Consider the following 18,341-nt stretch of genomic DNA (forward strand, 5'->3'; position numbering starts at 1 on the left):
ATTAGACAAAAAATAAAAAATAAAAACAAAGCATAACAAGTCAAGTCTGCTTTATTGTCAATTCTTCCACATGTACAGTACATACATACAGAGAACTGAAATTGCGTTACTCTCAGACCCTTGGTGCATACAGTTAACATTTAAGACACTGACAGTAGACGTTCAAATACAGATAAATACAGTTTAAACATATGCACATACAACTATACAGATATACAAATGAGGACATTTGTAGAAAAATAAAAAAAGAGATAAAGTGGCATAAGGCACATGGCAGAATAGATAGAGTGCAAACCAGTTAAATAAAACAAAACTGTGCAGATATATGTGTAGTGCAAGAAGAGGTTACCAACTCGTTATTATCTTTTTTTACCACATGGTGTTATGGAAAAGAACCATGTGACAAAAATTAAAAGCAATAATTTGAGACCAGAAAAGCATCACATAACTGTAAGAGTAAATAATAATACTAATAATTCTAATAATAATAATAATAATAATAATGACTATGCACCCGTTTGTAAGGAAGGTTGTAAATTAACTAATTTCTCTGTCCAAAACTGTCACGTCACGTGACAAAAGAACGAACGACTCAAACCCGAGACTCGATCGAAGAACTAATCAATTCTCTTTCCGGCTCAGGCTGCATTGGTTAAGCGTATGGGGCTGTCACGTGATGAACGAACGACTCAAACCCGAGACTCGATCGAAGAACTAATCAATTCTCTTTCCGGCTCAGGCTGCATTGGTTAAGCGTATGGGGCTGTCACGTGATGAACGAAAGACTCAAACCCGAGACTCGATAGACGAACTAATCAATTCTCTTTCCGGCTCAGGCTGCATTGGATAAGCGTATGGGGCTGTCACGTGATGAACGAACGACTCAAACCCGAGAATGCTGTGCAATGCTCATGCGCGACGGAACGAATCACTCCCCGAGACGACTCGTTCTTCCCGAGTCACATTAAAGATTCGTTCAAAATGAACGAATCGTTCAAGAACGACCCATCACTAACACACACACACACAGACACACAAGCGCACACGCACGCGCATGCGCAACATTGAATTTTAAATTGTTCATAGAATTCAAAAATGTTGATTTGTTCTACTTTTTAAATGTATATACATTTAACAAAATGGAAAGTAGTGCACTCATTTTATCAAAACTAAAATATAATTTTATATAACTCTGCAAAAAAAAAATAGACAGTACATCTGATTACTATTACAACACAGGTCAGCATTATATGCTTGATGACAAAATGTTTTTGAGTGAACTATCCCTTTAATTGATCCCACCTTTGGTACTGTCAATAGCGAGGCAGAATAAGGAGGACAAGTGGGACTAATATTCAGTGAAACAAGGAGATGCCACAGCAAACAGGGATGGGGTGAAAAATGAGTGTGGCCTACGAAGTTAAAAAATAATTACATGAATGAATGAATGAATGAATAAAATAATAATAATCAAATTATTAACACGCTAAAACATTTGTTTACACACACGCACGCACGCATACATGTTGTTTTTTGTGGTTTATAGGGACTCTCCATAGGCGTAATGGTTTTTATACTGAACAAACTGTGTGCGCTATTGCCCTACACCAACCCTACACCTAAACTTAGCCCTCACAGGAGACTTTGTGCATTTTTAGATTTTCAAAAAAACACAATTTAGTATGTTTTTTAAGCCTTTTGAATTACGGGGACATAGGCAGTGTCCTCATAAACCACCTTCATATTGTAATACCTCTGTCATACCCATGTCATTATACAAATTAGTGTCCTCATAAACCACATAAACATGCACACACACACACACACACACACACACAAAAAAATAAAATAAAAATAGAGATTATATTTATATTTTAAATATAATTTGACTTCTAATAAACAATGAGAGGAGGCTGAACATGATTACATAACGTTTGGCTTAAACAAAACTTGCGCAAATGAACATGCTGATTTGTTTGTCTGAGAGCAAAGGTCTGTTCACACTCTGACGTGACACAGCTTTCTCAACATCAGCATAATCAAATGCAGTCAAACATCAGAGGCACACAGGCTGGGTAAATACCTGTCATCATACCTGAGCGCAAGATAACATTTACAGATGTAAACGCAAACTAGCACAACATAGGAAAGGGAGCACACAGTATGGAGGCTCATTCTAGCACTGAATAAGAAAGGCCAATAATAATAATAATCATAATAATTATTATTATTATTATTATTACTATTTATTTAATTAGAGTAGAGTAGAGAATTAGAGTAATTTGCTGGTCAAGTGAATAGAGTTGACAAAAGTTATCATGTGTGCTGTAATGTTCAAAGCAGATATCATAAAAAATGTCTGTAGACTGGGAAGTTTTTAAAAGAAGTGGTACATACATACATTTGTATGAACTTACCGTCACAATATGGAAATACAAACAGAAGACAACGAGCACATTGCCAACTTTCTGTGTGAGGGTACTTGGGGGAATCAATTCAACATTTTACGAAACATTAATTTGTCAATCACAACCTTAGAGTTTTTAGTATTTGATGAGATATGTATTACATATCTATTTAAATGTCAGCTTTTTATGAAAATTACTTCTGCCAACTGTCTGAACTCAAGGAACCTATGCTGCAGATGTGACTTAATTCAAAGGCAATAGAAAACAATCCCTGGATCATCAAACACAGATATGGGGTGAAGTTGGTGCAAATATGTAAAAGACTGTAAAAGACTGAATTAGCAGGACGTGTTCTGGAATCATGACAGTAAACATTAATAAAGTATGACTTTGCTACAGATCATAATTCATAATGAGTTCAAAATGTATACATACTAATTATTATATTTATGTGGGGTTAGGTCTTTCCCATAAAGCACAAAGTATGTTACATTTTTTCCATTTATGAAAATGTAGGGTGTTCCCTGGCATTCAAATTCAGCATCAGTTTTGCTTGGTTCATTATAAAAAATAACAAGCAAAAATACCAAGCAAATGTAATAGTCTTACCCTCTTTTGCTCATCTTTCCATCCATACTAATACATTTATTTCTCTAGTTCACATCACTTCACTCTAATGGGAACATGTCCCGGAAAGCCTATAAATTTACAGTTCTAGCCATCATGAAATCCCATTCTCTGCCTCAGACATCATATTGTACCTAAAAACCTATTGGATTAACCAGTTGAATATATAAATGTAATGAATTATTATTATTATTATTATTATTATTATTGTTTTGAGGCTTTTTTTATTTATGTCTTTGGAATAATCAGTACTTATTACTATTGGATAGATATACATTTTTAAAATCTTTATATTATTTCACTATTTTTGTGTGAAATCCCAATATACTGATTTGCCTGCTTGTTTTCTATTGCCACACAAAGCAATAATATTTAACTGTACAATACTGCATCAATTTTCTGCATATTGCCTGTCATGTGGCCAAGCTATGCTCGAAGCTTCCTGAACATAAGGATACACCAATTATGAGGACAAACAGCAGGATAGAAAAGCTTTTAATAGACATAGATCAACTCTGTACCATATGGTGCATCAAGTGGTAGACTATTTTTGAAATGGTAATTTACCTTATAGTGTTGTCCATGCGGGACACGGTTAGGAATGCAGCCAGGTTAGCAGTGTAAGATGAACACACAATCAATGTGAACAACCACCAACTGCCCATGACTATCCTCAATGCCACAGACCCCACCACTGAATCTCCACCTGTGAATAATAACACAAAAAATTGCTTTAGACTGTGTAAATGTACTGTGAAATGCAAATAATTAAATAAATAAATGGTTACACTTTATTTCGATAGTCCACTTTAGACATTCTACTAACTATAAGTAACTTTGTAACTATATGTCAACGACATGTCAACTAATTCTCATTAATTTGCAACTACATGTCTACTAACTCTCAGTAGGGTAGGTTTAGGGTTAGTAGAGTAAGTTGACATAGTTGCAAAGTTTCTTATAGTCAGTATGTTGTATGTTGTGGACCCATCAAAATAAAGTGTTAGAAGATATTAAGCAGGCAGTCTACTAATACTCTAATGACTGCTAGTTGACATGTAGTTGACATGTAGTTGCAAAGTTACTTACTGTTAGTAGAATGTCTAAAGTGGACTATCGAAATAAAGTGTTACCAAATAAATAAATGTAGTGTAAGAAGGCACTTTGTTTCCGATTATATTTTTCACCGCATTTTTTTCCTTTTACATCCTTTCATAAAAGTTTTTACATAATCCGGATTTTACATTTACATTTAGTCTTTTGGAGGCCTACAACAACACATAGATGAGCAGACATCTAACAAAGAGTATTAAAAGATTATCGTATGGTAATTTCATCACAGATATGCATAATCTATAAAATGCAAGAACACTTTCACATTATTAACCCTAGACATTAGAATAGAAATGGCAGAAATTACAGAAATGGCACCATCATTAACACGCACAGCTAATTCACCATGTTTAAGATATTAGCAGTGGAACAAGTGACTGTTTTAACTGCTGCAAAAGTTTTATTGTGTTTTGTACAATCTGCTGTAAATTTCATATGGTGGCAAGCTACAGAAACAGGCCAGATTTAATAACTAGCTGTTAGGTTTAAAAAGGTTGGTAGGCATTATGCCAGGCATTAATAGAGCGAGCTGGGGATTTAGCATGTTATTTGCTGAGGTTGCTATTTATTCAATGGCACCTTTAAACTGTTTTAGCACACTATATGCTCTATGTATGTATGCTGGTTTTGAAATTGAAATATGCATTTTACCACTCCAGTGACAGGGTAGGCGAAAAAAAAGCTATATCACAGCTATTAAAATTGAACATGCTCCATAAAACACTATTTACAACTGCTTTTAAACCTGAAAGGGATAGTTCACCAATTTACTCACCCTTAACTTTATAGGGGCTAAAAGCACACCTTAAGGAAAATGTGTGGTAACACTTTATTTTAAGGTCTCTTAACTAGTTGCTTATTAGCATGCATATTATTAGAATATTAGCCATTTATTAGTAGTAATTAAGCACATACTAATGCCTTATTCTACATGACCTTATTCTACATCCCTAATCCTACCCAATACCTAAACTTAACAACTACCTTACTAACTATTAATAAGTGGCAAATTAGGACTTTATTGAGGGAAAAGTCGTAGTTAATAGTGAATAAGTGTCCCCTATTCTAAAATGTTACCAAATGTGCTTTTTGTGAATGATTGCATCTTTTAAATGAACACTGATGAACACATTTTGTGCTAAAAGAAATCATATAAGTTAGAAGTTATATATAATAGAAAAAGAGCAGAAGACGAGGAAAAAGAAGAAGTAGTAGAAGTAGAAGAAGAACTAACCATATGTTTAGATGTTTAGAATACTGTTACAGTATATGATGGTGGAAGATTGATTTATTGATTGATTGGTGAACTTTGCAGATAAGAATTTTAGAATTACCTGAAGTTAAGTCAGGAAACTCTAGACTGGCACAGACTGGTCCTTGACATGTAATCTGCTAACAATTACATCGTATACTACATGGTACAAGCAGATTTGGTTCGGCTGTATCTTGCTTACTCAACATTTAAATAGTCTGGTTCAGTGTCCATTGTAAGCCAGTCCTGCAGCATGCTATCAGTTACCCTGAAACCCTCCTCCTCCCCCAGCTCCACCTGTCTAAATCATTTAGAGGGATATTTTGTATGTTTATTTGTGCAGAAACATTTCTGTGTATGGTAGTAGCAATTCACCATACTTGCTCTGCAGGAACTAACAGCAGCAGCAGCAACAACAGCTTGTGTAGCAGATCTATTCCACCAAGACCAAATAAATTAACAGTCATACCAATTAACATGCTAAAACTACACAGAGCGGAAATGACTGAATTGCTGAAATTATATTTTAATGGTGCTTTATTGTCACCTGGATTGAAAAAGAAAAGAGAAGAAAATAAACAAAAAAGATTCTACAACAGAATTATACAAAATATCTCCTTTTGTGTTCCATGGGTTTGGGATGGGTGAATAAGTGATAACAGGATTTTCATATTTAGATAAAGTATTCTCTGATTATTTGCAAACACAAAATGTTTTAAGCTGCATTAGCAGTTGAGATGCTTACATGTCTTAGAGGGAGTGATGTATTGACACCCCAATATCATCAGACAGCAGCTTTATTCTTGTCATGTTTCTAAGCCCTGAGTCAAATCATCACCCGATCCCCTGGCTGCTCTTAAAAGCATACTAAGCTGAAGTCATTTCTGATGGTGCCTTTGAATGGGCACTTGGGAGAGGAATTCATTGAAGTACCTTGTTGTACAAAGGCTCCGTAGACAATCCATATAGCACTATGGAATGAATTAGACATGGATGAAGTGTGATGGGCTCCTGGAGGATTCTGGGAGCGGAGCATCTGCATCCGTGTCAGCAGGAAGATCAGAACGCCCACCACAGGAATGGCAGCTGCGATACAGGTCCACACAGCCAAGTCAAAAGGGGCAAACAAGGAAAAAATGTTGATCTTTTCCTCGGGTTTGCGATGTAGGATCCCTACAGAGTAATCCATGTAGCGCTTGCTGAAGTCCACTACATTCTCTCGCTCTGGTGTTATAGTTATGGCAGACACTGCCAAATCAGCTCTCTGTAAAGACAAAAACTTATAAAATAAATAAATTACAAATAATTTTCTAATCAGTGTGTATATATATATATATATATATATATATATATATATATTATATTTGGTTATATTTATACCCGGGTTGTCCTGCACCCCTGCTAAAATCAATAAATAAAACTTGCCAGTGGGATAGGAAATTATATATATATATATATATATATATATATATATATATATATATATATATATATATATATATATATATATGTATATATATTAAAAAGTCATAGAATCTTACTAGTATTCTCTTTTAAAAATTTTCAGATAATTTACAAAAAAGTTTTTTGCATTAAATTTGATAAAAACAAGAAAACAAATGAAATCAAGACTCTAGGGCAAAAAATTCAAAGTTTGACATCTGCTTTATAGCTACAGTACTATTTACAAGCCCTGCTAAAAGGCCCAGATTCATTTAATTGCTGGTTGATATACACAACATCAGACCAACATCTTTGAACGATTCACCTCTTGCTGTTTTATTATAATTTTTTTCTGTTTAATTTAGTTGAACTCAATATAGCTGTTTGAACCCTCTAATACTGTCCAATCAAAGTGCTGAGTGGTTTGAAAAAATTGCACTTTACAGTTCATGCCTCAATAATAACTTCTTAGAGTGCAAGATACAGGCCAAAACAAAAAGTTCAAGTCACACAATTATTGTCTTTTCCTGACTGATCATTGCTGTAACTCCTAAAATACTCATGCCCATCCCCAGAACAAACTAGCACACAAGAATCTAAAACACAATATATTCTGGTGACCTTTTCAGCAGGGAAATTTGAGAAAATAACAGGCAAGTATTAGTTGGGTAACTTTTAATGGCTCTGGACATGTAAATACAATGTTTAGAGCACTTGCCTTGTTTATGAGTTCCCCAATCATGCCATTCCAAGAGCCATTGGGTAGCTGAGAGCCGTATTTGCTGTCTGCCACCTGGTAGATGTCGAACTTGAATCCTAGGATCTTGGCCAAGGCATCCAGGACATCAATTGAGAACCCTTTATATCTTTTGGGCTGTCCGAGGACATTCTCTGCCACCATCACAAATGGATCCTCCTTTGAAGAGGAATATTGATTAACAAAAATACAGACACATTTTTAAATGGTTGGTAAACTTGCTTCAAGACTTTATATGGCTCCCTGGAGAACCCTTTCTACTGGCCTGGGAGAAAGATTACAATTAGACCATGAGGACTAAGCACATTAAAAGCGGAATGTTTCTCCCACCCATGCCAGAAATATTTATTACAGGCAAATGAAAAATACAATATTAAAATACAGAAATTCTACCAAAAATCATATTTAATATTTAACATGTTTTAACAGTTTCAATCAGTGCCATACTTTTATTTGTGATGGTAGGCATAATAATGTTATCCAAAAGAATTTGTAGGCAAACATGAAAGAGCATAGGGGTGTTTAGAACTTTATGAATGAGGGACATTCCAATTTTACTGAATTATGCAGAGTTTGAGGGTTGCAGATTCTGCGCTCTGATAAGTACAAGAATATCTAGTATCTGACCATGAAAAACATAAGGATTAACTATTCACACATTGTTCACACATTTACACATCAACATCAACACCAACAAAACATATAATATTTTATAAAAGTAAGTATTACCAACAACGTCACAACTTTAACGGTAACCCCTTGCATGCCATTCTCGATACGGCTCTCCTTTAGACTTCCATTTAGGCCATGGACAGAATCCCATGTAGCTAACTGCAGGACAAAGACAAAAAAAAAAAAAAAATACAGGAACAGGTCAACATTAGCTCTTCTAACTTCTGACTTGGACAGCACAGTACTGTAAGTGTACTGTATTTTGTATTTACAGGAAATAAGTAACTAAGGCTGGACTTGATTCATCAGACATTGATTTGCTGGTGTGACAGAGTGAATAATGTGTTGGGCGGGGCGTATTCTATTTAGCCCTATAAATAGCGTAAATGGTAGTCGATTGCGTAACTTCCTGGTGTTGCGATCGTCATTGTCTCTTTCCGGTGTTGTGACTGTGGATGCTGTGGCAAGGTATGAGCGTGATTTTTGCTCTGCTGTAACGAAGCTCGTGTAAAGATGTTCTGCCTTACTTTGTTTATTTTGTGTTAATCAGAGGGAGATAATCCTCGATACGAGAGCGGGAGCCCGTGAGCTGTTAATGCAGAGTTGTGGACTCTGTATATAGCCTAGAGCAACGAGCCGTGCTACGCAGCAGGTTTATTCCACTTTATTAACGTCACATTCCATTCTTGGATTACGGCCGAGGTATGTGTGCGGTAGAGTTCTAGTCATTACAGAAATATTGATGTGAATTGTCATGTGTATTTTTTTAGTGATTTAAGATATTGTGTTGCATTTACTTTAGCAAGTGGTTGATTCGCAATGTTTGTATTTATATTGATGTGGACTTGTTAAAGAGATCTGTATTTATGGTTGTTTCTATTTGGCAGATCGTTCTTTGTGGAGCTCTATGCGTACGGATCTCTGGTGTCTAGGCTCTGCTGTTTTGTTCATGATTTGTTTTGTTTTTTTTAGTTTATTTTGATATTTTTGGTTTTTGTATAATTGTAAGCGTTTATTTCTTTGTAACAGACAGAGCTTACTTTATGCCAACCGCTGGGTTTTGTGCTTTGTAATCTCAAGTTTTAACCTAGTTCTCTGTGTTACAGGAACCAGCCTGCATGGGAGTGCTTTCTCTTTGGGGTCGTCCGGGCCTTCTCACTGCGTGGTGTGAGATTTTCTGCACTGCATGAGTATTGATTTGAGAGTGTGGAATTATTTGCACTATTCACTACACCTTTTTTTATTGTAGATTTGTATATCCGGGGCACGTGTGGTCTGTGCTTCAGGCTAAGGGGTCCGTGGCCCTGCGATTTTCCTCTCCCTCTTTCTGCAGGCTTGGTAATCCTGATATTCTAAGAACCGGTGGGCTATTTTAATATTGGGCCTAAAGCGGAGGTCTCTTAAAGTGTGACATTCTTTTAAAGAAATACAAGCATATAATAAAGTTGATTTTATCTAAGTGGAGATTTTATGATGTTTATTAATAAAATGGTTAAACTTGAAAGTCACGTCTTTGTTAATTTTTTTGGCAAGGAACTTGTGTTGCCGTGTTAAATTATTTCCGTGGGTGTTAAACCCCGGTGGCGTAGTCGGAATTTAAGGTACTCTTAGAGTGGCGCCTCGGTTTCATCTGGCGTAGTCGGCAGGGTCGCTTTTGTGAAACAAGACGTGACTTCCAAGGATAGTAGGTTTTTTCTATTACCTAGCGGTTGGTTTTGCTCTATCTTGTTTTTTCGTTTTTTTCTATTGTTTTTTGTTGTGGTTTCAAAACAGCAGTGGCCTACAACCGTTCAACAGGAAGGCGGTTTGCCAGGAGATCACTTCTAGTGGGGACGTCGGAAGGAGTTTTGCCTGGCGATTATGGATACAGAATTGCAAGAGTTGCGGGACTTGGTTCAACAGCTAAGAACTGATAATCAACGCCTTTTAGAAACTCAAACTGCCCCTATAAACACTGAATCTTCTAATGTTGCTCTTGATGTTCCTATGTCCTTACCTCAGTCTAATGGCTCCCATGACCGTTTTGTGTATGTGCCTAGGGAGAGGAAGTGCCCTGTTTTTAGAGGTACTGTGGGAATTGGAATAGCTGAATGGGTAGATGAGGTCCGCGCAAGTATGCGGGCCCGGGGTTTAACATCTGTCGATCAAGCTTACTTCATTTATGATCATTTGGAGGGGGAAGCCAAAAATGAAGTTAAATATAGACCTAGGGTAGAAAGGGAGGACCCAGAAAAGGTTCTCTCTATTCTCCTAGAAATGTATGGTTGCCCGCAGTCTTATGTGGCCCTACAAGAGAAATTCTTTTCCCGTAAACAACTTGAGGGTGAGTCGTTACAGGAGTATTCTCACGCTTTATTTAAGCTTATGAATGAGGCGTTGGAAAGTGCTCCAGATGCAATGCCTAATTCTGCTATGCTGCTGAGAGATCAGTTTGTTGAGCATGTTATTGATCCAGCCCTTCGACGGGCATTGAAACAAGTTGTTCGAGCCCATCCCGATTTTACACTTTTAGATATTCGAAAAGAAGCTATTCGATGGGAACGGGAAGGTATGTCTGTAGAGGGGCGAGCACGGAGTTTCTCTGTGCCTTCAATGTGTGCAACTCAGGTTTCTAGCATATCCAATGCTTCTAGTACAGGTAATTATTCTGCTGAAATTGCTGAAATAAAAGCACTATTGAAGCAACAACAAGAACAGTTAAGTCAGCTTGGGGAGCAGCTTTCCCAATTGCAGAATCCTTCTAAACGGCCCCCAGTGCATCGTAATCAGGTTGTGTGTAGGCGATGTCAACAGCCTGGCCATTTCGCTAGTCATTGTGATAATGAACGTGTTGAACCTCGACCCCAGTCTCATTTCAGACAGAGGATAGGATCCCAGCAGCAGCCGTCGGAAAACTAGTTCCCTCTGAGTCGCTGAGTCAAGGTTCAGGAGGGGACAAGTTTGACTCGAATAATTCTGAGGTAAGCTGCCTCAATGTGTCAAATTTAGTGGGGCCGTGTCCTTCGGTCATGGTGCTTATGGGTGGGGTCAAGGTGCCGTGTCTTTTGGATACCGGATCAATGGTGTCCACCATAGCAGAGAGTTTATTTTTCCAACATTTGAGTGAAAGACTCTATTCTTGTAATTGGTTACAACTCAAAGCTGCTAATGGGCTTGATATACCTTATGTGGGGTATGCTGAGGTAACTGTAGAAGTATTGGGGAAAGTTATACCAAAGAAGGGTGTTCTTGTTGTAAAAGACACCCTTAGTTTGCAGTCAAAGACAAATACTCCAGGTGTCTTGGGGATGAATATTATTAGTGAGTGTTATGATCTGTTGTTTAGCCAGTATCGTGCTTCTCTTTTCAGCCTTCCATGTATCCAGCAGGCTCCTAAGGAGTGGCAGCAGGCCCTTCAGTTTTGTCACAGTGCTCCACCATCGGTTAGGCCAATCACCGGGATTGCGAGAGTTAGGGGTAGGTACCCTGTTTATTTACCAGGGGGTGTTATGAAATTAGTGGCGGCTACCTGCTCACAGCATCTTGTGGACCAGTCGAAGGCTGTCCTCTTTGAGCCACTTTCTAATGATGTGCTTCCTGCAGGCGTACTGGTAGTACCATCTATAGTCCAGGTGGTTAAGGGTACTGCTTATGTCCCAGTACTAAACGTCAGTAATACAGATGCTCGGGTCCCATCACGTTGTGTCTTAGGTACTTTGAAGCCAGTACAAATAGTCAGTTTACCTGCAGGGGTTGTGGAGGTTCCTTTTTCACCGGGGGTGAAGGAAGTGCAGGCCACAGTCAGTATGCAACAAATACAGGTTGATAAGGTACAGCAGCTTATAAAATCGGTTGACCTGTCTACTCTCTCTGAGGTAGAGCGGAGTAAAGTTATTTCTCTATTGACAAGATATCAGTCAGTGTTTGCGACTCATGAGGGGGATTTAGGCTGCACTACACTTATTAGTCATGAGATTCCCTTAACTGACGAGGTACCTATGCGACAAAGGTATAGGCGTATTCCACCGGCTGAATATGATGCAGTGAAGACACATATACATCAACTCTTAGAGAGTCAGGTAATAAGGGAGAGTTGCAGCCCTTACGCATCCCCCATAGTTCTAGTGAAGAAAAAAGATGGCTCCTTGCGTTTATGCGTGGATTATCGCCAGTTAAATCGAAAGACTCGGAAAGACGCTTTTCCGCTCCCCCGGATTGAGGAGTCCCTTGATGCCCTCTCAGGTGCTTGCTGGTTTTCAACTTTAGACCTGGCAAGTGGCTACAATCAGGTACCAGTTGAAGAGAAGGATAAATGCAAGACTGCTTTTTGTACCCCTTTTGGGCTTTTCGAATTTAATCGTATGCCCTTTGGCCTATGTAATGCTCCAAGTACGTTTCAGCGACTCATGGAGCGTATGTTTGGGTCCCAGCATTTTCAAACTTTACTGCTCTATCTTGACGATGTGATTGTATTTTCCTCTTCTATAGAGCAACATTTGGAACGTTTGGAAATGGTCCTGAGTCGACTGTACCAAGAAGGCCTCAAAGTGAAATTAGAGAAGTGCTGCTTCTTTAAAACTGAGGTGAAGTATTTGGGGCATGTGATCTCTAATAAAGGGGTCTCCACTGACCCTGAGAAGATTGCTGCTGTAGCTAATTGGCCCCGACCACAGGATGTAGCAGCACTGAGATCCTTTTTGGGGTTCACTAGTTATTATAGGCGATTTGTTAAATATTTCTCTGTGATTGCAGCTCCTTTGTATCGGCTAATTGGAGAACTGGGCGGAAGCAAAGACCGAAAGGGTACACGGAGACCCTTGAGCAGTGCCTGGACTGAAGCCTGTGAGGGCAGTTTTCAAGATCTGAAGGTGCGGCTGACTACTACTCCTGTGTTGGCTTATGCTAATTTTTCTTTGCCTTTCATTTTGGAGGTAGACGCCAGCCAGTATTGTCACAAGAACAGGAAGGGAAAGTGAGACCCCTGGCGTATGCAAGCAGAACACTTAGTCGAACGGAGAGGAGGATGCCAAACTATAGCTCCATGAAGCTAGAATTTCTTGCTTTGAAATGGGCGATGGCAGAGAAATTTCGAGAATATTTGCTGGGTCATAAGTGTATTGTCTGGACTGATAATAACCCTTTGAGTCATTTAAGCACTGCAAAATTGGGGGCAACAGAGTTAAGGTGGGCAGCGGCGTTGGAAGCGTTTGATTACACCATCCGGTATCGACCAGGTCGGGCTAATGGAAATGCAGATTCCTTGTCAAGGCAGCACCTAACTGATGGGGTATCCTTTGTGGATCAGATACTCCCGGGAACTTTGCTTCCAGCTCAGTTGGAGCAGGCCATAGGCCAGACATCGGTCGCGGCTTGCCAATTAGAAATATCAGTGCTGCCAACTTATTCTGGGAACGATCTTGCTCGCCTTCAACAAGATGACCCTGTAATTCGTGAATTTCTTTATTTTTGGCAACATCAACGGAGGCCAGATCACATGGAACGGCAAGCATTAAGTAAGCCGGTGTTGGAATTGGTGCGGCAATGGGACCGTCTGTTGGAGCAAGAAAAGGTCTTGTATCGCAGAACCTTTCGTCCAGATGGGGGAGAAGAGGTATTACAGATGGTACTACCAGAATCATTGCAGGAAGAGGTGCTAAAGCAGTTACACCAAGGGCATGGACATCAGGGTATTGAGAGGACGACCGAGCTAGTGCGTTCAAGGTGTTATTGGCCTGGAATGTACAAAGCGGTCAAGAAGTGGTGCGAAGAATGTGAACGCTGTATTCTGGCCAAGCCAGCACATCATCCTGTGAGGGCACCAATGGGACATTTGGTTGCTGCCAGACCAAATCAGACTTTAGCAATTGATTTTACCTTCTTGGAGCGCTCGAGAGATGGTAAAGAGCAAGTATTAATAATGACTGATGTCTTTTCTAAGTTTACGCAGGCAGTCCCAACTTTTGACCAGAGAGCTTCCACTGTAGCAAATGTCCTGGTGAAGGAATGGTTTTGCAGGTTTGGAGTCCCGGCCCGCATTCACTCAGACCAGGGTCGGAGTTTTGAAGGTGCATTGATACAGCAACTTTGTGATCTCTATGGTATTCAGAAGACGCGCACTACACCCTACCACCCTCAAGGTAACGGCCAATGTGAACGGTTTAACCGGACACTGCATGGCCTCCTTTGTACACTTCCCAATTCTGCTAAAGCTGACTGGCCTAAGTATTTGCCTCAATTGTTGTTTTCGTATAATACCACCATACATCAGACAACTGGTGAGTGCCCACATTTTTTAATGTTTGGTCAAGAACCTAACTTGCCAGTCGATTTCCTTCTTGGGAGAGTGTTACAGCCGACAACTGGGACAGTAATGGATTGGATGGAGGAACATCGGGAACGTTTGCAAGTGGCTTTCGATGGTGCCCGGGAGAGGATTCATGCGGCAGCTAGGTTGAGAAAGGAGAGGCACGATCAGAAGGGCTATAGCTGCTATTTGAAAGAAGGGCAGTTCGTTTATCGGAGGGACCACAGTAATCGGGGTAGGAATAAAATACAAGACGTCTGGAGTCCAACAAAGTATAAGGTAGTCCAAGCCCCTACAGAGGGAGGGGCTGTCTATTCTATTGCCCTTCCAGATAACCTTACACGAGTTAAAAGGGTGCACCGTACTATGTTGAAACCTGTACCTGATGTGTTGCCTCTGTATACTTCACCATGTGTAGGCCCTGAGTCTTTGCAGTCTGAGAAGGTTGGAAATGAAGAAATGGAAGGACAATGGATTCGTGTTTCACAGCCAGAAGAAAATCTACCTGCTATGGCCCCAAATTTAGCTGTTTCCCCCCCTAGCCACACAGAGTCAGTGGTTGGCCTACTGCATCTTGATGGGCTGCCGCCTGCCGGGGTTGAGGCATTGGATGGTGGTGAGACTTCCCTACGTAGGTCGGCAAGAGAAACCGCAGGGAGACATTCTAATCCTCATCACTTGCCTAGGGCTGTGGGGAATGGTGCAAGGGGGGCTGCAACTTTTTCTAGTCAAAGTGTAGGGGTGGTGGCTGTTTTTAGACCCTGGATTTAGGCTATTTTAAATTGTCTAGTTTTATTTTTAATTTGTCGACGGGGCATCGACATAGAAGAGGGGGGTGGATTGTGACAGAGTGAATAATGTGTTGGGCGGGGCGTATTCTATTTAGCCCTATAAATAGCGTAAATGGTAGTCGATTGCGTAACTTCCTGGTGTTGCGATCGTCATTGTCTCTTTCCGGTGTTGTGACGTTGGATGCTGTGGCAAGGTATGAGCGTGATTTTTGCTCTGCTGTAACGAAGCTCGTGTAAAGATGTTCTGCCTTACTTTGTTTATTTTGTGTTAATCAGAGGGAGATAATCCTCGATACGAGAGCGGGAGCCCGTGAGCTGTTAATGCAGAGTTGTGGACTCTGTATATAGCCTAGAGCAACGAGCCGTGCTACGCAGCAGGTTTATTCCACTTTATTAACGTCACATTCCATTCTTGGATTACGGCCGAGGTATGTGTGCGGTAGAGTTCTAGTCATTACAGAAATATTGATGTGAATTGTCATGTGTATTTTTTTAGTGATTTAAGATATTGTGTTGCATTTACTTTAGCAAGTGGTTGATTCGCAATGTTTGTATTTATATTGATGTGGACTTGTTAAAGAGATCTGTATTTATGGTTGTTTCTATTTGGCAGATCGTTCTTTGTGGAGCTCTATGCCTACGGATCTCTAGTGTCTAGGCTCTGCTGTTTTGTTCATGATTTGTTTTGTTTTTTTTAGTTTATTTTGATATTTTTGGTTTTTGTATAATTGTAATCGTTTATTTCTTTGTAACAGACAGAGCTTACTTTATGCCAACCGCTGGGTTTTGTGCTTTGTAATCTCAAGTTTTAACCTAGTTCTCTGTGTTACAGGAACCAGCCTGCATGGGAGTGCTTTCTCTTTGGGGTCGTCCGGGCCTTCTCACTGCGTGGTGTGAGATTTTCTGCACTGCATGAGTATTGATTTGAGAGTGTGGAATTATTTGCACTATTCACTACACCTTTTTTTATTGTAGATTTGTATATCCGGGCACGTGTGGTGTGTGCTTCAGGCTAAGGGGTCCGTGGCCCTGCGATTTTCCTCTCCCTCTTTCTGCAGGCTTGGTAATCCTGATATTCTAAGAACCGGTGGGCTATTTTAATATTGGGCCTAAAGCGGAGGTCTCTTAAAGTGTGACATTCTTTTAAAGAAATACAAGCATATAATAAAGTTGATTTTATCTAAGTGGAGATTTTATGATGTTTATTAATAAAATGGTTAAACTTGAAAGTCATGTCTTTGTTCATTTTTTTGGCAAGGAACTTGTGTTGCCGTGTTAAATTATTTACGTGGGTGTTAAACCCCGGTGGCGTAGTCGGAATTTAAGGTACTCTTAGAGTGGCGCCTCGGTTTCACTGGTAAAAAGTGGTTCCACGTTCCTGTCAAGTTAGATCGTTTATTTTGATATTTTTAGTTATTTACCTCAATATTATGAATATTACAAGAAAACATTTAGTTGTCTTGAGTGGGGCGATACACTGAAGATTATTAAATTAAATTCAATTATGATTCAGTTTAATACATTAACATGGATCACATATCAAAATCAATATACATAATCCACAATGACACTGTAAGCGATTAGTTATCAGTATCATTGATGCTACATTTAATGACCTGATTTAGAAGACTAATCTCATTAATCATTAATTTACTCAAAGAAACAGGTGATGATGAAGTTTAACATCATTTAACAATGAGGCCTAAGCTTATTTCAGTCTGATGAGTGTTTTTCTTTGAGGTGTTTGCATTAGCTGTAAGCATATCAAATTTGTTGCTATAGAACGTAGTTAGAAGTACAGTAAGAATAAGAACATTTGCATGCATGTATGAAGTAGCAGGCATATCCCTTTCGGAGGCACAGCATTTTCTCTTCATTACTCTTCCATGAGGACAAGCACCATGCTGGTCTGGTTCCAGGTGGTGGCACTGGATCAAATAACAAAATGCATCTGATGACTGCATACTGCAGCATCACTTGCCATGGGACCCGAAATCATTTGTAAGTCAATACTTGGCATCCTTAGCCATAAGGGATTTCTTCATTACAGTATGTACACAAACAGCCCTACAGCAGTGGCACAGGGGAAAGCTTGTAATGTTGAAAAATGTATGAAATTCCTAATTTTCTTACACAGCAATGCTCTGAAAAGTGACAAAGTTAAAATAAAGACAAATGAAAGCCTCTATGACTGTGTGTGGTGGTGTTGTTGGTTGGTAGGAGCGCTGTGTGAAAACTTGCCCTAAATTTAGAAATTCATAGTTGTTACAGATTTGCTACACTGATTACATTGGAACACATTTTGAAGTGATTTCATTTTACAGTTACAATCTGAAAATGAGAAAATATAAATATAAGTATTTCACAGAAGGGCAAACACTTTGTCACAGTTAATATCAATATTTATTAATTGTGTTGGAGAGAAAAGAACTGCATTTGCATTTGCATATGTCACCCTGGACCACAAAACCAGTCATATGGGTCATATTTAAAAAATGCTGAATAAATAAGCTTTCCATTGGTGCATAGTTTGTTAGAATATGACGATATTTGTTCAAGATACAACTATTTGAAAATCTGGAATTTTAGGGTGCAAAAATCTCTAAATATTGATAAAATCGCCTATAAAGTTGTCCAAATGAAGTCCTTAGCAATGCATATTACTAATCAAAAATTAAGTTCTGATATATTTATGGTAGGAAATTTACAAAACATCTTCATGGAACATGATCTTTACTTAATATCCTAAAGATTTTTGGCATAAAAGAAAAATCAATAATTTTGACCCATACAATGTATTGTTGGCTATTGCTACAAATATATCCCTGTGACGTAAGACTGGTTTTGTGGTCCAGGGTCATATATACTTTATGGACTAAAAGTCAAAAAGCTCTATTTTGTTGAGATTTTGTATTGACATGTTTTCAAAATTAAAATACTTATATCCCAGAGTATATGACAATAGAGTAGAGGCAAATATGTTATTTATGCGTTG

The 18,341-nt window shown here is 38.9% G+C and overlaps 1 protein-coding gene across 1 annotated transcript in view; it reads right to left on the reverse strand.

Moving 5' to 3' along the window:
- The window catches only part of LOC306852487 (glutamate receptor ionotropic, delta-1-like), a gene marked incomplete at both ends in the record, with an annotated part of 478,213 nt that overhangs the window by 39,043 nt on the left and 420,829 nt on the right, over nt 1-18,341 (reverse strand). The window contains 4 exons of the mRNA XM_079389365.1: nt 3,603-3,741; nt 6,334-6,664; nt 7,562-7,759; nt 8,330-8,431. Of these exons, the coding sequence (XP_079245491.1) occupies nt 3,603-3,741; nt 6,334-6,664; nt 7,562-7,759; nt 8,330-8,431 (770 nt within the window). The remainder of the gene's footprint in view (nt 1-3,602; nt 3,742-6,333; nt 6,665-7,561; nt 7,760-8,329; nt 8,432-18,341) is intronic.

This window comes from Barbus barbus (genome assembly GCF_936440315.1).
Source record: "Barbus barbus genome assembly, chromosome: 32".
Taxonomy (NCBI): domain Eukaryota; kingdom Metazoa; phylum Chordata; class Actinopteri; order Cypriniformes; family Cyprinidae; genus Barbus; species Barbus barbus.